Genomic DNA, 22,297 nt, shown 5'->3' with positions numbered 1-22,297 from the left:
ATTGCGATCATATAACTCTGCTAAAAAAATCATAACTTGGCTTGTCACTGCATCATGTTTTCACTGAAAACATCTAATTGGTACAAGAAGGAGTGTTGATAGATCTCAACACCCTTTTGATTTCATTCCCAGTAAATAAGGGCTCACAATAAAATTATCCATCTATTCTTTTATATGTCGTCTCAAAATGTGAACACTTTCCTGATGCCAATTCATTTAATTCACTTCAATCTCCTAATAGTTTCCTCCTCCATCCTTGAGTCAATAATAAAATGGCTCCTTGATGTAGTTATATCGATTTGTTTTCTTCGCTTGGTGGTAAATTAATTTGCGTCAAGTCCTTTGAGCTAAGGTCAGCTTGACCTTTTTAAGAGACGACTTTTCTTGTGGCTGCATAAAAATATGCTGCCTTTGTTTGAGAAAGCACATCAATTAGGCCTTTGACCAGAGAGACTGAAGAAGCAGGTATCCCGGAGATCTGCAATTAAACATGCATTAAAGAGAAACGGCCATCAATGCACTGCCCCTTCTGGACATCAAAGGCCTTTGGAGAATGACTCCTCAATTAGCCAAGAAACACATCAACAACTGTTCGCAGGGCATCAGCATCAGAAACACAAACTGCTCTGAGGCTCGGTGCTGCTGGCTCAGTGTAAGAGATTGTGTCCTCTACAGGACCGGACCAACAGACCCCGGGCTCCGAGGCACAGACACCACAAAGACCAAACCCACCCAGCAATGACCTAAACAAACACACAGTAAACCATCCATAAACCTCATGCAATGATGTCCGCACACAATAGCCGCAGAACAGTACACTACCATTCAAAGGTTTAGGGGCAGGATTTAAAAAAAAAAAAAAAAAATTTTTTTTTTATAATTTTGTAGTACTTAAGTCTTAAGGCTTTATGAAAGATAACATTACTAAAATGCTAAGTATACTACACATTTACATATTTATGTGGTTAATAAAAATACCCTGCAATTGTGCTTTTATACTTTAATTGAGTGGAAGTATAACTAAATGTATACTGAAATATATTTGATTGTGCTAAAATGTTAGGTACACTTTAAATACCTTCCTTTTAAAGACAGATATTATTCAAAGATCACACAATCCTAATCAAAAGTGACATAAAACACATTTTAGGCTTAATATTAAGAAATGTGCATTGTGCACAAGTAGTACTCCAAACAAAGTTTAATTATAATTTTTATATCAGTAAAGTCTTGAGTGATGTGTCAGTAAATACAGTAGGGGAAAAATGATTTGATCCCCTGCTGATTTTGTGTGTTTGCCCACTGACAAAGCAATGATCAGTCAACTGTGAAAGACAGAATAACAACAAAACAATCCTGAAAAATGCATTTCAAAAAAGTTATAAATTGATTTGCATTTTAATGAGTCAAATAAGTATTTGACCCCTTCGCAAAAACATGACTTAGTACTTGGTGGCAAAACCCTTACTGGCAATCACAGAGGTCAGGCGTTTCTTGAAGTTGGCCACCAGGTTTGCACACATCTCAGGAGGGATTTTGTCCAACTCCTCTTTACAGATCCTCTCCAAGTCATTAAGGTTTCGAGGCTGACGTTTGGCAACTTGAACCTTCAGCTCCCTCCACAGATTTTCTGTGGGATAGAGGTCTGGAGACTGGCTAGGCCACTCCAGGACCTTAATGTGCTTCTTCTTTAGCCACTCCTTTGCTGCCTTGGCCATGTGTTAATAGATTTGAACTGTACTTAGTATGAAATAAATGGATTTTAAATATATTACTTTTTATTAGGATTTATTTGATTAAAAACACAGTAAAAAAAACAGTAGTATTGTAAAATATTATTATTCATTAAAACATCTGTTTTCTGTTTTAATATACTTCAAAATATAATTTATTCCTGTGATCAAATCTGAATCAATCTGAAATCATTATAATATGCTGATTCGTATTATTAATGATAAAAACTGTTTTTGCTGCTGAATATTTTTACAGAAAGAGCTTTTTCAGGATTCTTTGGTGAGTAGAAAGTTCAAAAGAACAGCATTTATTTGAAACAGAAATATTTTTTAAAAAGCATTTGCTGTCACTTTTGTCCAATTTAATGGATCCTTGCTGATTAAAGTCATTAAAAATCTTACTGTCAACAAAGCTGTGAATGGTAGTGTGTACTTTCCTCGTTTTCGGTTTGCTCCTGGGTCAGATAAGATACGGAATGAAGTTGTGAAGAACAGATTTACTATTATGGAAAATCCACCTAGTAAGAAGGATCTGGTCACACATTTAATGAGAATGAATGTCCACTTTTGGAAACAAACAGCCACAATTTCAATGCTCCCGAGCGAGGTATTGTTTCAAATCAAAGGTTCTTCATCTGGTGCAGATCATTTATATTAACAATTCAAAATATCTGCTATCATTTGTTATGGGGCAGTAACTAATCTAAAATAATAAATTGTGATTTTGTAAGCAATTCATAATTTCATGTTAGACATTGTTGTCTCCACTAGAGTCATTTCCTGCTCAGGAGATGTGTGGAATTCAACAAGGATGATAATCTTTTTGTGGCCAGTGAGTACTTTTATTTATGAAGGAAGCATTAAATTGATCAAAAGTGACAGAAAAACATTTATAATGTTGCAAACGATTTCAATTTCATCCACATTGAAATTGTGGTTTAAGATCCAAGATGGCGCCGCTGATGGCAGCTATTGTGCGTTGCTCTCCAGTGTTTGTACGGTTTTTGTTTGTTTTTCGTGTTTTTTGTTTTTCAAATATGATCAGTTTTACCAGGAATGACCTGCTGAACATTCGGCAGAACACACTGATGCTTGCATACAGAACTACCACAGGCTCAGCACCCTCCTACTTCCACTCACTATTTCGAACCTACATCCCCTCCAGAAGTCTGAGATCTGCTAGTGAGCGACGCCTTGTGGTACCATCACAGAGAGGCTCAAAATCACTCTCCAGAACATTCTCGTTCACCATTCCTGGCTGGTGGAATAATCTTCCCACCCCTATCCGGAATGCCGGATCCCTGTCAATCTTCAAGCAACAATTGAAAACTCATCTCTTTCGGCAGTACTTGACTTCATCCTAAACTCAAAAAAAAAAAAAAAATCACTCTTTCCCTCTATCTTTCTCTCCCTCCGCTTGTACTTATTTGAACAATGACTGAGACTTGGTGTTACGAGCACTTCCTCTGTCTGATTGCCTCTTCAAGATGAATCGCTTTTTGTATTCCCCAATTGTAAGTCGCTTTGGATAAAAGCGTCTGCCAAATGACTAAATGTAAAATCTTTTACCGGATTTTGATTTTTCGGACGTTTTGCTGGACATTGTATTTGGCGGAGCCGTAGCTCTGGTCAAACGCTACAGGAGGCACAGGCGGGGGAAGAGAGCCGGTACGCTCGTGAAGCTTCGTCAGCGCAGATTCCGAACGGCGTTGCCTAGCATCCATCTGGCGAATCTCCGCTCTCTACCCAACAAAACAGATGAACTCCTTCTGCTCTCCCGGACAAACAAGGATTTTTCTAACTCTGCTGCTCTGTGTTTCACGGAAACCTGCTAAATGAACTGCCAGTGAACTGCCTCTCATACTCTCCACATCAGATGTCTACTCCACTCTGCGTAAGGTGAATGCACAGAAGGCAGCTGGCCCTGACGGAATACCTGGTCGTGTGCTTAAAGCCTGTGCGGAGCAGCTAGCTGAGGTCTTCACGGACATTTTCAATCTGTCCCTGGCCCAAACATCTGTCCCCACTATCTTCAAAACCTCCACCATCGTACCAGTACCGAAACACTCCACTGCCTCGGTCCCTAACGACTTCCGTCCTGTTGCACTCACCCCCATCATTGCCAAGTGTTTTGAGAAACTGGTTGCATCCCACTTAAAATCCTGTCTCCCTGCTACACTGGACCCATTCCAATTTGCCTATCGCCACAATAGGTCAACAGAGGACGCCATCTCAACAGCACTTCACTCTGCCCTCACCCACCTGGACAGTCAAAACACACATGTGAGAATGCTGTTCATAGATTTCAGTTCTGCATTCAATACTGTAATCCCCTCCAAGCTGATCTCCAAGCTCAGCCAGCTTGGAATCAGCACACCCATCTGCAATTGGATTCTAGATTTTCTGACTAACAGACCTCAGTCTGTTAAGTTAGATAACCTCTCCTCCTCCATCATCACCCTGAACACCGGCGTGCCACAGGGCTGCGTACTGAGCCCTCTCCTGTACTCCCTCTTCACCCATGACTGTGTTCCTGTTTATAGCTCCAACACCATAATCAAATTTGCAGATGACACCACGGTGGTAGGTCTGATCAAGGATGACGATGAATCAGCCTACAGGGATGAGGTGCAGCACCTGGCTGTGTGGTGTGCCTCCAACAATCTAGAACTAAACACCCAGAAGACAAAGGAGATCATTGTGGACTTCAGGCGGACTAGGAGTCATGCACACACACCCATCTACATCAACGGAGCTGTAGTGGAGCGTGTGTCGAGTTTCAAGTTCCTTGGCATCCACATCTCTGATGACCTCACCTGGTCCCATAACACCTCCACTCTGGTCAAAAAGGCACAGCAGCGCCTTTACTTCTTAAGGAGCCTTAAGAAAGTTCACCTGAATCCCAGGATCCTTGTGGAATTCTACCGCTGTACCATTGAGAGCATACTCACGAACTGCATCTCAGTATGGTACAGCAATTGCTCCGCATCTGACCGCAAAGCACTCCAGCGGGTGGTGAAAACTGCTCAACGGATCACCGGCACCCAGTTAACTTCCATTGAGAACATTTATCATAAGCGCTGTCTGGGCAGGGCAAGAAACATCATCAAGGATGCCTCTCACCCTAACCATGGACTTTTCACCCTCCTTCCATCTGGCAGGCGTTACAGGTGCCTACGCTCTCGCACTAGTAGGCTCAGGAAGAGCTTCTTCCCCGAGGCTGTGACACTTCTGAACGCCACACCACTAATCTAACTCCTGCACCTGCTTATTACTGCACTGGTCACAGTACTTTACACACATGCATTTGCACTATTCATATTTTGCACAGACTGCACATTGTCAAAGTTATTACAATATAAACTGTCTAAAGTTGTTACTGTACAAAGCCCAGTAAACTATTTCTATAATATTGCACTACTGTTATTTTGCATAGAATACATTGTTCTATCAATACTTGCACACACTCATCCAGCTGTATTTATTTATTTATTACCACTGTTCTCACGTTTCTGCTGTTCATAATGTGTATATATAATCCCACATTGCTCTGTTCATAATGTACATACAATCCCTACATTGCATTCCTATTTATATTCTGTATATACTCTGCTCAATACTGTATATAGCAATTCCACTGTACATTCTGTAAATCATTTACTTCATTTACTCTGCACTTATATGTATATAAAACACTATATTCTTGCACTTCTGGTTAGATGCTAACTGCATTTCATTAGCTCTGTACTTGTACTCTGCATAAATGACAATAAAGTTGAATCTAATCTAATCTAAATAGCTAAATACCAGACAGCGCAATTCATCTGCCTAATTACCTGCTGATCAGAGCAGATCGCGACGCAGAATCAACGGGGAAATTGCACGGCGGCAGGTCGCGCTTCTGCATCAATGAGAGGCGTCTTATATCAGTTTCTGTGAGGATATGTGCATTCCTAACAGGACTCATCTAATCTACAACAACGACAAACCATGGTTCACTGCAAAACTCAGCTCCGTCGGGCCAAAGAAGATGCTTACAGAAATGGGGATAAAGTCTTGTACAAACAGGCCAAATACACACTGGAAAAGGAGATCAGAGCGGCAAAGAGGAATTATTCTGACAAGCTAAGGAACAAATTCTCTTTCAGTGATCCTGCTTCAGTGTGGAAATGAATGAATGATATCACCAGTTACAAGACACCATCCCCCAGCACTGTGGAGAATCAACACCTGGCAGACGACTTGAACGAGTTTTATTGTCATTTTGAAAAATAACTGCACACCCGCCCTGAACACCTCTCCACACAACCATTCACACCTCCAGCAACCCTCCTCTCCCCCACACCTACAATTCAAATCAGTGAAGATGACGTGTACCAGGTCTTCAGGAAGAACAAAAGAAGGAAAGCATCAGGTCCAGACGGTGTGTCACCAGCCTGTCTGAAAATCTGTGCTGACCAGCTGGCCCCCATCTTCACACAGATCTTCAACAGCTCACTGGAGCTGTGTGAAGTCCCCTCATGCTTCAAACGCTCCACCATCATCCCCGTCCCAAAGAAACCCAAGATTACTGGACTTAATGACTACAGACCTGTGGCCCTAATGTCTGTAGCCATGAGATCATTTGAAAGACTGGTTTTGGCTTATCTGAAGGACATCACTGGTCCCTTACTGGACCCCCTGCAGTTTGCCTACAGAGCAAACAGGTCTGTGGATGATGCTGTCAACATGGGACTGCACTTCATCCTGAAGCATCTGGACAGACCACGGACTTATGTGAGGAACCTGTTTGTGGACTTCAGCTCCGCTTTTAACACCATCATCACGGAAACCCTTCAGAATAAATTAACCCATCTCTCCGTCCCCACCTCTGTCTGTCAGTGGATCACCAGCTTCCTGACAGACAGACAGCAGTTAGTAAAGCTTGGTAAATTCACATCCAGCAATCGTACCACCAGCACTGGAGCTCCTCAGGGCTGCGTACTCTCCCCAATGCTCTTCTCCCTCTACACCAACGACTGCACATCTAAAGAACAATCTGTCAAGCTCCTGAAGTTTGCAGACGACACCACACTGATCGGCCTGATCCAGGACGGTGATGAGTCTGCTTACAGACAGGAGGTTAAGGAGCTGGCTGTCTGGTGCAGTCTTAACAACCTGGAGCTCAACACGCTCAAAACAGTGGAGATGATAGTGGACTTCAGGAGAAACCCCCCTGCTCTCCCCCCACTCACCATCATGAACAGCACTGTGACTGCAGTGGAGTCATTCAGATTCCTGGGCACCACCATCTCTCAGGACCTGAAGTGGGATATTCACATAGACTCCATTGTCAGAAAGGCCCAGCAGAGGTTGTACTTTCTTCGCCAGCTGAGGAAGTTCAACCTGCCACAGGAGCTACTGAAACAATTCTACTCCGCCATCATTGAATCCATCCTCTGAACTTCAATAACTGTCTGGTTCAGCTCAGCTACCAAATCTGACCTCAGAAGACTACGAAGGGTAGTCCGGACTGCTGAGCGAATCATTGGTACAACCCTCCCCACTCTCCAAGAGCTGTACTTATCCAGAGTGAGCAAAAGGGCTGGTGAAATCACTCTGGACCCCTCACACCCAGCACACTCCCTCTTTGAACAGAGCTCTGAGCACCAGAACGACCAGACACAGGAACAGTTTCTTCCCTCAGGCAATCCATCTTGTGAACACTCAACAATAAATGTGGAACACACAACTATAATACATTATCCATTCACCACACTCACTTATTTTATTTTTATTTTATAATTTATAATTTGCACATACTTGACCTGTACATACATAGTTGTCTATATTATATATTGTGTTCATATTAATATAATACATTCATATTAGAATGATTTCTGAAGGAATATGTGACACTGAAGACTGGAATGATGGCATCTCAAAACTCAGCTTTGCAGAACACAGAAATAAATTACATTAAAAAAAGATTAAAACAAAAGTTAAATGTAATAGTATTCACAACATTACAGTTTTACTATATTTTTGAACAAATAAGAGATGTCTTTTTAAAAGCATAAAAAAATCCTACCAACTTTGTAGGATTTAATCGTTAGCGTATATATGTATTTTAACACTGGACAAGAGATGAGGCAAACACATTGTACAGTGTTAAATGCAAAACAATGGCAGTGAGGACTGTGAGCAGACATGTTCATTTGAATTTTTCATGTTTCTTACCAAACAAGTAGTTTATTAATTATTTACCATGATTCTACCCTGCACGTTAAAGAAATCATTACAATAATGTTTTCATTCTCATAACAAGAGATGTATAACAGCACCTTCCCTTCACGCAGCGTGAGGGTCAGATTTGTAATGCCTTGGATTGTGCAAGCCAACAGGAGATATCTTAGATAACACATGTTTGTGTGCAGGAGCGTGAATGATTGTGTTTATCAGGGATGCAAGCGGAAGCATTACTGCCAAGACGAACGCACACAATGAATCGCGATTTACACACAGCTTGAATCTCAACAACTTCAAGAGACTTCAGAATAGCAACTGCAAACAACCTCCATCATCTACAATGGCCTAAAATTAGACCCATCAAGTTTTGTCCAGGACATTTTCAAAATGTCACATTTTAGCTTTAGTTTTTTAACAGTTGACCAGCATCAACCACAACAAACCACGCTAAGTTTCAAAAGAAAGGCTGGATACGCTTATCTCGTCTCAATCACTGGATCTGTGCTTTGGGTCATGTTCTAAATATATAACTTCTTATGAATGACCATTAATATTCCAGTGCTGTTTCTAAGGTCGTTTCCCCCCCCATATAAAACACCCCTGCACTGTTGCTGCATTATTAACATTCCTACCATTAACACTATCCTAGTGGGCAAGGATACTATTCCACATAGTAATATTTTCTTTGTCTAACACAATGCTTTTTCACTGCTAGCTATTGACTCTATTAATGTGATTCTCCCCTGAAGGGCGTTGTAATGCTAAAATGTGGGAAGTGATTCAGCCACTGGCCTATTTATAAACCCCTTTCCTTTGTATAACACCGTCTGATAATCAACCCTGCAGTGTAGTTGGTTTTAAAGAGCCATGACATTTATGACAGGACAAATCAAAGTAGCAAATAAGGTCACAGCTTGTTGCATACAACCCCAAATTGTATTTTTCCTCCAGAAAATATCAAAGAACGGAGTGAATGTTTTCAAATATCACGTGAACATTTTCCTGTAAATAATTAAAGTAATTGTTTGCCCCAAAATGAAAATTCAGTCATGATTTACAATTATTTTGTTCTATATGTTTCTTTCTTCTGTTGAACATGATAAAAGATACTGTTTTATCCATAAACTGAAAGTTAAACATCCACTGTATAGACAAACCAAGCAAAAGAACACAAGGTTCTTATATTTAACTAAAAGAAAAGGCATTTAAAAAAATTGTTACTTGAAATTAAAAAAGGGGGTTTACTAAAATAGTATAAAATATTTATATAATTTACATAAAATACAATATTAACATTTAGTCTAACTTGATGCATAAAACTGAAACTGAAATAATAATATAACAAAACATAAACTATATAAACATGTAAAAACAATACTTAAATAACTCAACAAAAAATTTAATGAAAACAGATGTATAATATAATATAATATAATATAATATAATATAATTAATGCTGTCAAACGATAAATCCCGATTAATCGCATCCAAAATAAAAAAAAATGTTTACATAATATATGTGTGTGTACTGTGTATAGTTATTATGTCTATATAAATACACACACATCCATGTATATATTTAAGAAAAATATGTTACGTTTATATATTAAATATGTTTATATATTATATAATTTATATGAATATAAATATATATTAAATGTAAATACATGTAAATATTTTTAAAATATATGTGTTAGGATTATGGACTTTAGTTTTGTCTTTTTCTATTTCGCCTGCCTCTTCCTGTGTTGCCTTATTTGGTTTAGTTCCTGTTTGATTTAGCTCATTAGTTCATCTGCTCGTTAGGTCATTATTAGTTAAACCCCTTCACCTGTGTTTTGCCTAAGTTGCTGCCTACTTAAAGTCTCCGTTCAGTTCAGATTTGTCGGTTCTATGTTACCTGTCATTAAAGCCTGTGATTTTGGATATTCGTGCCTGTTCCTGTCAGCCTCCCTGGAGTACACGTAGCAATATGCTGTATGTGTGTCTTTATATATACATAATATATATACACAGTACATGCATATATTAAGTAAACAAAAACTTTTATTTTGGATATGATTAATCACGATTAATCCTTTGACAGCACTAAATATAATATAATATAAAACAAAGATAAGACTGGCAAAAACCAAATGCATCAGAGACAGAAGTTAAATTGCAGCTTTTTTATTTATTTACAAAAAGGAGTGTGAGACAGATTAGAACAAATGCCTTGGCACATTTCGGCTCAACGTCTATTCTTATCTCAACCTCCAAGGACATGTTCTGTGTTTAAAATCACTGCAACATACTCACTTTTTCGGCCTGTAGTCTGGAATATTCCTGTCTAAGGAGATGTGGTCGCTCAGTTGGGCATTGTAGCCGTACTCCTCGTACCTTCCTTCGGTCTCTCGGCTGTCCTCCCCCAGCGTGGCTGCTGCACCGCCCTGTCCCAGACCTCCAGGACCCTCCACCAGACCCATGGGCTTGGCTAGACCTGCCAAGCAATGTGGGGAAAAACAGGTTTGACTTCGGTTAACATGACAAAGGTCAGGATATCCCATAAGAACGGTACAGCGAAACTGGGTTCATACTGCAGGAGAACCCACCGGTGACACGCAAATCACAACCACTGAACAAGAGAACAGAGCGATAATTGGATATTGGACACCAAGACACCACCTTCGCCTTCTGTCACCTCTTTCATACAGACCTCCCGGGGAGAGAAGGTGGAAAGCATGTGAACTGTGTTTTAAAGGTTGTCAGTACAGAGTAAGACTTCTTTCCCTTTGGAAATACACCTAAAATGTCTAATCTGTTCTCTGGCTCTACGCTAATTAGAATTGGACTGATGCGGGGGTTGGTTCTGGCACATCAAATTCTATGCAGTTTGACACCCAAAGAATATGACAAAAAAGAATAAATCCACTATATCCGATAGTGAGAGCCATATGGTTGTTCTTAATTACAATCATTAGTCTTTCTGGTCAATATTCGTGAACTGCTTAAGTTTTTAGTCGGAATAATTGACATGTTATTTGAAAGCCAGGATTCTCTCTTTTAAAGAGATGAAACAAGTGTAACAGACTTATTAAAGATGCCGTTTCATATTGACATTTAAAAGAGCAAAATGATGTGTTTCACTGCATTATTAATGACTACATAAAATTTCTATCACGTTTCTGAATTAAGTGTATGATCCAAGGATGTTCATTTTAAAGCCTTGAATTACAAAAGCGTTTATCACATGCTTCAAAGATGGTTCTGCATTAAAAGACAGAAATACCTTGTAGTTGATTATATTTTACTTGCTCTTTTCATAAACTGTGCAATTACACTTCAGAATATAACGGGCATTAAAAATAATTTAATAATAGTTCAAATGTGGCATGTCTGAAGATGCCAAGCAAAGCATGTATAAGACTGTACATTCTATATGAATGTTGCTAAGTAGCTTGGTAACTAATCTACTGTTATCTAATAAAATACTTGGCAATAGACAATAAATGTATTCTCAGTGAAAGTGCATAACACATAATGTTTATTATGTATTATATATGCACACATTTTTATTGTGCTAAGGAATGATATTTCATGAATCTCTCTCATCATGACTCCGAATGTCCACACAGTTGAAATCCTGTCCACCAGGCAAAGAGCTTCTTTGATCATGAGGTTATCCTTTCAGAAACATCATTAGACTCTATATGAATCCTCACAGAATTACTCTGAGCGTTTTTGAGAAGATCTGCTTAGATAGTTCGGCTCTGGAGGGTAACTTGCTTGAGAACTGAATGTCGAAATTGTGTCTTGGAATTCAAACCAGTCGGTTCCACAAACAGCAGTTGGTGCAGCATTAAAGCCTATTCCACCCTCAACCCTATAAACCAGACTTGCACCACAAATGGCTCCGTCCCAACTGATCTACATAAAGCATCCCAGGGCTGCACCTCTCCTCCTGGCACTTGTGACCTCCCAGAGTGTTGACTTGTCTTAGAGACTGAGTTCTTGGATCATGACGTTTTCTCGCAAGCTGGAGCTGAAATGGTAATGCCTCTCTGTAAGCGTCTGAGGTTTTGTGTCTCTTTCACTGTCATTGTTACTGCCATTGTCTCGAAGGCTGCCTCTGTTGGCTGTTTTGAGAGAATTCTATTACACAGCGGCCTGGCATTTTGACACTAATCCCTAAGAGCCAGCTGTCTATGGCAGAGAGAAACAGCATATCACACTGACTTAATGGCACGTTCTGCTAATAGAACACAAATGCAAATGTTGAGGAGCAACATCATATAATTTTCATGAACATAACATAAAGTTCGAAAAGTTATCAAATAACATTTTCACCAACAATCGCATGATGTAACAAAAAAACTAAAAAGTCTAAGCTGGTTTAGAGGAATTTGGCCAAATGTCAAGTGCTGACCAACCAACTAAACCAGATGAAAACCAACTTGGCTTGGTTTTCTAGACCAAGGGCATCCATTCATGCTCCTGATGGCTGATGTCCTGCAGAGTTTAACTCCAACCAGCTTGCATGGAAGTTTGTGGTTGTTGTGTCTCATTTTGAAGGCCGTGTCCTTTGGAGGTTGCATTTTTTTTATTAATATCAAAGACTTATGCTCTCTCTGTACATATTATGAAAATTGGTAAATCAAAGAAAAAAATATAACAAGAGCGAAATTCCTAATAGAAGTCTAATTCCAATAATTTAGCAATAATGTTTCTCTATTAAAACAAAAGCGGTTGAGTGAGTGTATTTATTCAGCAACCACAATTGCAAATGATACAGTCGAGATTTCATGACAGAACACAGACTGGCTGAATGACACTTTAATTTAAGCTGAATATCTCACATTGAGATCACTAAACTTCAGCTTACTTGTTTGTCTTTATTTTCAGATCATTGTCGGTGCTTCCGTAATGAACAGCGAGCATGTACGCAAAAAAACACTGGGCAAAAAATGAATCCGTTTAACAGGGAAGCTCTGATTTGGGGATTTATTGATATCTGGCAACCACACACAAAAAAGTATGCATAGTAGAGGTGAGTACAGCAGTCCACAGTCTCCTTTTTTATGAAAATGAAAAGAGAAAGTTTTTATTTTTTAAAATACATTTTAGTCTCGTCTTTTATCGTCAACAATATTGGATGTTAATATAGTCACAGTTATCGTTCAGCAACATCTCTTCATTTTTATGTTTTAAATGAGACGTCCTCGATGACATACACGGCGAGTATAATGCAACCTCCAGAGGATGCAGACTACGAAATTAAGCCACAACTACAAACTTCCAAGTGCATTCGAGCTGGAGCTAAACTCTGGTTCAGGTGGATTTAATTGGGGTTGGAGCTAAAGCGGTGTTCACGCCATGTCATAATTACTGTAATTTGGAGACAACACATGATGCACGTGAAGCTGTCCAAGTCCTCAGACTCAGAATTCTGCATTTCTATGGTACCATCGATGCCTAAGTAGCACCTAAATGAATCTGCAGCAGTCAGGTGGTTCAGCTGTCACATGGTCCAAGTCATTTGTAAGTTGTAATTACAAGTTCTATGTGTATGTGACTGCTTTGGCACTGATAGTGTTGCCACATAGATGCATAATTCCAAGTGTTGTTATCTCGAAATTATGGTAATTATGACATGGCGTGAATACAGCTTAAACTGAAGCACAGTGGACACCCCTGGTCTAGACCATCTGAACTCCAATTTATCCAGGCTGAGAGACCATCTAAAAACCATCTTAACACAAAAAATTTAAAATAAAATGTCTGGTTTAAGCAGGGCTGGCAATATAACAAATGCCTATACAATCTTAAAAACAAAAGTATCTTTATTGGCATAGATGATTCCATGGAGAACCTTGACCATCCATGGAACCATTCAATGCACAAAAGGTTCTTTATATTAGAAAATAGTTATTTAGATGATTTATTTATTTATTTTATTTTTATTATGCAATGTAATGCTGATCAGTGTATGCGGGCTCCAGGGTCCAAGACAAATTTCCCCATTGTGAATTGAATTGAATTGAACTGAATCGGAAAAATAAAAGTTTCTTTTAAAGAAACATTCTTTGCACAACCAAAAAAGGTTCTTAGGGCAACCAAAAAAAACTTTTGTATGAAAGTAGATTTAGGGATTTTCAACCTCCAAACTAACTATAGCTAACTGACTTCCTCAGATTATTTTAGTGGCTGCCCCTGCTGTTCATCATCAAGTCGCTACTTAATCTCTGTCTATGTAAATGTGCGTGTGCATGAATGTGTACGCTGATAATAATATGCTTTGAAGGCTGTAAAGAGACAGCAGTGATTACAGAGAGCTGAAGAAATTAAGTTACAAAGACCAAAGGAAAAAGGCTCTGTTTGTGGACGAGCAAATGCTCTGTTTTCTTTCCTTCAAAAAACATAAAACGTCTACAACTCTCTTGCCATTATTTCAACCTCCAAATGAAAAGAGCACGATAGAGACTGGTGATTTGGAAGCTTCTAGTTTACAAATCCCAGTAATAAGATAAACATGAAGTCTAGAAACTAATCAGCTGCTTCTAAACCATTAGCACTGTTCAGCTTTTTCTGTTCTACACGAAGATTGACATAAATATATAAATTAATAAAATGCAGGTCATTAAAAGCAGCAACCATGTAACATTGTTTAATGATGTTGCAGATCTGCACACAATCACAATTCAAAGTGTCCACTTGAATTACACATTAGAACACCTCTTAAAGATCCCATGAGATAATATTAAAATATCTGTCAGCTTTAAGGTCATATGCATACTATTCCCAAGTGAAGTAAAATAGTACAATAAAATAAAAAATAAAATTATAATATATAATAAAAATGTATAATTATTTATTTTAGGATATATACAATTTACAGTCTTTTTATGTGGAAAAATGGAGTAAAAAAAATATAATTTTGTTTGCCCTTAGATATATAAATTTATGTCTACTCAAGATTTTGTCTGGCTGCAAAATAAACTAAATCCTAAGAGATATTTTAACTCTCTGATGCATCATCATTCATCCAAATCACCTTTGATGATGACTTTTTACACTTTCACGTGATTCTATATGACTTCCTTCTTTATATGAAATATTGCTTTTGATGATAAGATTAATTCAACATGGCTGACTGAATATGTTCTATAGCAGGGATCCTCAAATCTGGACCATTCCTGCAAAGTTTAGCTCTAACCCTAATCAAACATACCTAATCAGTCTTCAAGATCATTAGAAAATCACAGGTAGGTGAGTTTGATCAGGGTTGGAGCTAAACTCTGCAGCAGATTGGACCTCCAGGGTAAGATTTGAGGAGCCCTGATCTATAGCAATGGAATGACAAGTAATTAAAAGTAAATAATTTTAAGAAATAGATAGAAAATGGGAATGATCATTATTATTGTTTTGAATAAGTTCTTTGTTCCTGTCATTTAATAATTCATGCATCAGATGTTAATTTAAAAAAATGGCCTGACCCAACTTTCTGTTTCTATATGGAAAATTGACTTTTATAGTTTGGTCTCAAAATTTGTACTTTGTCTGCTAAAAATATAGGACACCTTTTTTTCTGAAAAAGTGAAGGATGTGTCTAAAATTCATGATCTCTGATTAGAGGGATATAGTAACTCTCTCTCTCCGTGACATTCTCTCTCTTACAGTAATGGACTGGCCTTTCCAGACTTATTATTTTAACAGGCTGCTTGGCAGTCTGTCTTTGAGAAACAGCTTATGAACACATCCTACTTTTTGCAAAAACTTCATATCCATTTAATTATAATACATTATATACATAATGTATATAACATATACATAATTACCAGACCTGTCTGAACAATGTACTATAAACAACATCAACAACCGACACAGGTCACGATCCCTTCAGCCACTGGCTCGACCAACGCGGTTTAATCCGCTCTGTGTTTGTGAAGGTCTTTCAGCCATCCGTTCCTGATCTAGCCGTGATCCTACAACTCATGTTTATCTCCTACTTTCTCGTAAAGTGCTCTGACAACATTCAGGCCCGCTGCACTTCACTCAGAAATGCTTTAAATTATGTAACAAGAGTTGAAAATAAAATAAATGTTCTTACTGACCATCTCTGAATTGTGGGATAAGAGATACTCCTTTCTGAGGAGTATAAAAATACATGTCAAAACTGATGCTAGTGCAGCATAAATATTCATGAGGAAAATGTGGTTAAGGGGACTGAAAGGCAGGATTGGACAGTCCCCTTAGAGTCCACTGTGAATGCATCAGACACTAAAAATGTGCTGGGCCATAAAGCATCGATGGTAGTGAAATACCTAATCGGAAGCCAGATTTATAACCAAAATGCATAAAGTAAGACAAGACAATCAAAATATCTTGGAGTTGGAACATATAAGTCATAGAAATCAGGTCATAGAAATTATGAACAATATTTAAAAATGTATTTCAATATAGGACAAATTATGTTATACATTAATTTGGGAGCAATTATTGATATTGCCATTTCTTCCACTGAATTTCATTTATTCCTCTAAGTGACTAGAGCCAGAGAAATTACATTATCTATAGTACCAGCACACTGTATCAGAACAATGTCGGGGCGGTTGTACTTTTTATAGATGTATGGCAAACAGGACACCTACACAGCTTCAACCCTACAGGGGGCTCCTGCACACTGTGATAAACCAAATATATACTGCCTAAACTTGTCTTTGAACACTACTTTGAAGCTTCGTCTGAGTGCCAAGTGTGTTTGCTGTGAGGCACACTGATGTGATGTGATTTTTTTTTTTACTTCATTTACAAATTTTGTAAATATTTCACTTTATTTTTTTATCAAATATATGCAGCCTTGGTAAGCAGAAGAGACTTCTTTTAAAAACATAAAAAAATCATATCCTAACCCAAAGTTTTGATTGGTAATGTAGTCTTCTCTGTTTACATCACTTCCAAGGTAGGAATCTGTGCAGTCTACTGCATCTGTGTTTGCGGAGAGAAACCGAACCACAGCTGTAGAAATTAAGCACACTTTAGCGGTAATGCTCACGGTAGATCTGCTACCTAATCAGGGGGCTAATTGGACATTCTCATAGCTCTGCATTTGTAATAGCGTTTAAATAAAGGGTCTTTTCACAATAATCCAGCATTTCTAAACAACTGTGTCAAAGATGACCCACTGTCTTTCCCTGAACGGCTCTTTGCACTTTGCTTTTCACTGTTAAATGCACTTGTTAAATTTGCCCAAATGGTAAATGGCATTACACTTCCTGCACTGATTACCATAATCTAACTGTACTTTGTAGCTTTGTACATTGGAAATTAATTTGACTCCTGTGACCCATGGTAACCCATTTGTATGCATTATTTAAGTAATTGCCAAACTATTCAGGTTTTATAGTGACATTTCCACATCCCTCTCACACTTTAGCTTCACAGCTATTCCTCAAGGTCAGATTTAGTTGGGTGAAGCAATCCTACAGAAGAATCAACAAGCACGTTACATTAAACAATGAAGAACGTCATAATACAACTTAATAGCTCACCCAAAAATGAAAATTTGCTGAAAATATACTCACCCTCTGGCCATCCAAGATGTACTGTAGATGAGTTTGTTTCTTCGTTGGAACAGACTTGGAGAAACTTGCTTGCTTGCTCACCAATGGATCCTCTGCAGTGAATGGGTGCCGTCAGAATGAGTGCGCAAACAGCTGATAAAAACATCACAATAATCCACACCACTCCAGTTCATCAGTTAACGTCTTCTTAAGTGAAAAGTTGTGTTTATAATAAAAAAATGCTTCAATATATTATTAACGTCAAATTGTTGCTTCCGGCTGAGAAATATGCACAGATAGGATGTTTTTATCAGCTGTTTGGACTCATTCTGATGGCACCCATTTACTGAAGAGGATCCACTGGTAAGCAAGTGATGTAATGTTAAATTTATTCAAATCTGTTCCCATGAAGAAACAAACTCATTAACATTTTGGATGGCCTGAGGGTGAGTACATTTTCAATAAATTTTCAACTATACTCAAACTCATCACATATACAAACTGGCCATGAACTTGTCTGTAAATCCACAGTAAATGAGAGACTATAATAACAATATTTATGCTACTGAGAAAATAAAATCTAAATTATAAATAACTGAGAAAAGCATTTAAATTGTGTGTATACACAGACATCATGCCCATTCAAACTAGGGTGGAATGTGCTTGTAATAAAAAAAAAGAAAAAAAAAAAAGGTTTATTCATTACCTTTAATGATTACTGTAGGTTAAAAATGTTTTTGTCTAAAACGATGTGGTAAATATTGTCCATTCAGTCAGGTCACACACTTCTTGTATATACTGCATGCAATACAATGCATGGTGATCACTGGCTGTCAAGTTGAGCTGCAATTTTGCCAGGCCCACCACTGATGCCCCTCAAAAAAACAGGTGCATGATCAAGCTGTGAACTACGATTCTCATTTGATGTTGGGGGTGAGAAATGATGACACATCTGTCCATCTCCAACCAGAATCATTGTGTGTGATAATGTTTTATATGTTCTCTGGGAAATTACTCATCAAAGTAATGGTCACACAAACATTCACAGCATATTTGCTATGATCTTTCAAGGGACGAGGGCACCATCAACAACCAAACAATTACTGCTTTCTTGTAAAACTCACTGTGTCCTAGAAATGCAATTGAATCCTCTGGGTCTCATTCTCAGGACAATAAACAACTGAAAAATGGACAATTACCTCAAATCACCATTGGAAGCAAAAATGGCAACAGAAATTTGAAAACCTCAAGAGAAAACCAATTCCAGTCTCAATATCACATACAATCGGGCGAGTGCCTCGCACTATCGCACAAGTTTTATGCGCATCAGATAAATATGTGTCGAAATAAAATGTATTAAAATGTATAAAACGACCCCAACATCAGGAAGATTTGTGACAGACTGATGGATTGTACAGAGTGGAAAAGCCTCAGGGGGAAATATGTGGTGGCACTTGTGCAGAATGAAAGCCCTCTCAATCAGTAGGGCACATTAGAGGGCTTTTTTGTGAAGCAGTGCCTCTTGGCTTTCTTCCAAATGCAAGATGGATAATTCAAACTGACAGAGTGACCCCCTTCATACACAAATGGTGCTGGTCTTACAGAATAACAATCAGATCAAACAGATGCACTAAGAAAAGCAAACAGGGAGCAAAAGGTCGTTTAAAGGAAAGACAGCACATCACGTGAACTGTGACCTTCACATGTTCTCCTGAAGAAAATGCTGCATGGTCTAGGAACATATAATGATTGAGGAAATGGGCTCTATATTCCATGAAAAGAACTCAGAAGAGAAGTGTGGTTAAGGCAAGGACGAGTGCACGGGAAGCAAGATCACAGCAGGACAATTTCTTTGTACAGGCCCATATAGAAGCTGCCGACTGTTTTCTGCACTGATTTAGAGGTAAAATCTTTGGGATTATATGGGATGGATTTAAAAATGGTAAAATGTACTAAACAAATCTGACATTTGTATTGGCAGCTGGAAGTGTAATCAAATTAGCCAAAAAATATATGAACACCCAAGGGAAAGATAATTTGTTGAATGACAAAGTTTCAAATCATTTTAGGAAATTTTGCATAAGTATAATATTTAATTATTTATGATTCACATTTCTTGCATTATATTTTGCTGTTAAAAATAAGTAAACAGCCTAAATAGTAGATTAAAAAAATATTCTCTTCTCTCAAATTACAAGTTCACACGGATTCAAACAAACATGTAGAATTGCATGTTCAGTTTACATTAATTCAACTGACTCAAATAATTAATACAGATATGGAAAGACATGATACTCTGAGAAATTATGCATTCATAATGTAAAAAAAACTTTCAGAACAACACCCTCAAATTAGAGACACAGGAAAAAATGTATTGCTGCTACAATCAGGCATTGCATGCTACTGTCCTTTCTCTAATTTCTCTAATAGCACTTTATAGTTAATCAATAACGTTATGAAACCATGTATCACTTAACAAATCATTACATTTAATCCGTTTGACTAATATATTTTGATAGGTCAAAATAGGGTTATGTGCACCTAATCCTATCTTGCTCTTCTTGACATGTTTATTGCATCATAGACAAGTCTATATTACTTGTCATGTGTTAAAGCATTAGGATGACAATCCCTGTAAAATCCAGTGGGAATCTAGATGAAATCACATCTAAATGCCCATAAAACACTGATCTGTCATGCATTATATAATGAACGTTAAAGATGCTTAAAGCCCACATACCATTTAACTGGTTATAGACCACATCTTCTAGTCGCTCCAGCCTTTTGAGAATGGACTGTCTGTCCATGGAGTTCGTAACTTTGGCATTCTTGCCTCGCAGTCTCTGATCCGAGAGCCTCCCGATCTGCACGAGCTCTTCGGACCGGTCCTGGATCCTGCAGTAGACGGAGAACAAGATGATCCCGACGAACACCAGAATGTTGACCGTCAGCAGAGTTTTGATCTTGCGTGCCACAGCCATTAAAGCCCGAGAGCGACACTGTCAGACCCCTAATATTGATCCATACGATCCGCTGTGGAGGGAGCTGTCCTTTCAGCACCACGCACAACAACCCGCGCGCGCCGCAGTTTCACAAGCCTAACAGCTGATCAGCGATCTTAAACGATGATGCATATACGATATATAAGCGAAAACACGTAATAGAGGTTGCAATCAAATCCCTCCGCCTCGGGTTCCTGCGTTGACCCCCATAACAAACGTTTAGAAATGTGATACGGAGATTACGCTCCGATTAAAAGCACGCGTTTATTCACGCAGTGCACTCAGGAGTCGAAAAAGCACGCGCTGTGCACAGTTCAGATGGCTCATTTTAAATGTCAGTGCATGTCAAACAACGATCCTCCGTGTGCAGCATCCTTCGCGGGACTCCGTCTATCTGTTAAAGCAAAGATGCATCGCGCTCGGGCATCGAAGTAGGACGCGATTTCAGATGAAACCCACAATCCTTATGCGACGAACGCAGGTGGAAGTGAAAAAGACGCTGTCAAGCGACGCTTTGCATGGCAGCGTTCTTCTCTCGCGCTCCCCGCATGCTCCCTCCCTCACATCCCGCTTTTCACGCGCTGCTCAGCGCTCCGGTGACGTCGGGAAACTCATAAATATTCAACAGACTGTGCGAGAGGATGAAAGGCTGGAATATGATAGATGATGAGGATAGCTGCTGGATTACATTCTAATGTTTTCACGGAGATTGGCCAATTGAATTACAACTCGGAGAGTTTGTAGAAGAATAATGTTTAGCAATTTTATCCTCAAGTGCAAATGTGGCATTTCAAATGGATAGTGAGCAATCAGTGGGTCGTTATCAAATTAATAAACACACGAGCTGTTACTCTGAGCTGAAATTACTTATCTTACTTACTTAAATTATCGCAGAGCTTTAGATAGACCCTGATAATATAGCCTACAATTATTCTTCAAGCCAAGTTACTTCTTTCATGGCCTACTGGTTAGAGAGTCTAACTTGTGTGTGTGTGTGTGTGTGCGCATTTTGGATGGGTAAATGCAGAGCACGAATTCCAAGTATGGGTCACCATTCTTGGCCACATGTCATGTCCTTACCTTTTGAGTTTGTTGAGGTAAGAGCAGGAGTGGCCATTTGTAACTTGAATGTGTGTGGCAAAAACAGTCGGTCTAGCTGCTTTATATTGCAGACGGGTGTTTATTTTCATATTATTTAAATTTTTATCATAACCATAAACACACTGGTTTGTAACACTAATAGTTTTAACTTTAAAATGACACCTATTATGTCCCTTTTTACAAGATGTAATATAAGTGTCAGGTGTCCCCAGAATGTGTCAGAGGTTTCAGCTGAAAATACTCCACATATCATTTATTGTATCATTTTGAAAATGCCTATTTTGAGTGGAAGCAGAAACATGCTGTTTTTGTGCATGTATTTTTAAATTCAAATGAGCCTCTGCTCTCCGCCCCTTTTCCAGAATAGAGCTGTGCCTTTACAGCTTGTACCTCAGATACTCTGCCAAAAAACATCTGTTTGGTTTTGATTATCATGTCTAGTGTGCTACAATCATGTGTTTTAAAGCCATATCAGTTTAAATTTATGATATAGGGCAGGAGTAGGCAAGTAAGTTTGGCATCGGGCCAAAAAAAATTTGCCCACTAGATGGCAAGCCAGAACATAGTCAAAGGATAATTTAAGAAATGTATTGATGAAAAATGCAACTAGAATTGCCCGTGACATACTGTTACAATATCTTTTGTAACTGTGAGCTGTTACTCTGTGTTAAATCCTGTGGTAGGACAGTCATTA

The 22,297-nt window shown here is 38.6% G+C and overlaps 1 protein-coding gene across 1 annotated transcript in view; it reads right to left on the bottom strand.

The window, feature by feature from the left end:
• Positions 1-21,082, bottom strand: part of LOC306870577 (polypeptide N-acetylgalactosaminyltransferase 9-like) — an 80,036-nt gene extending 58,954 nt beyond the window's left edge. Inside the window, exons 1-2 of the mRNA XM_079417942.1 lie at positions 20,241-21,082; positions 10,260-10,440 (exon numbers count right to left, since the gene is read on the bottom strand). Of these exons, the coding sequence (XP_079274068.1) occupies positions 10,260-10,440; positions 20,241-20,481 (422 nt within the window). The 5' untranslated portion in view covers positions 20,482-21,082. The remainder of the gene's footprint in view (positions 1-10,259; positions 10,441-20,240) is intronic.
• Between the last annotated feature and the right edge of the window lie 1,215 nt (positions 21,083-22,297).

Source organism: Barbus barbus (genome assembly GCF_936440315.1).
Source record: "Barbus barbus genome assembly, chromosome: 5".
In the NCBI taxonomy this organism is placed as follows: Eukaryota; Metazoa; Chordata; class Actinopteri; order Cypriniformes; family Cyprinidae; genus Barbus; species Barbus barbus.
This window is presented reverse-complemented; position numbering and strand designations above follow the sequence as displayed.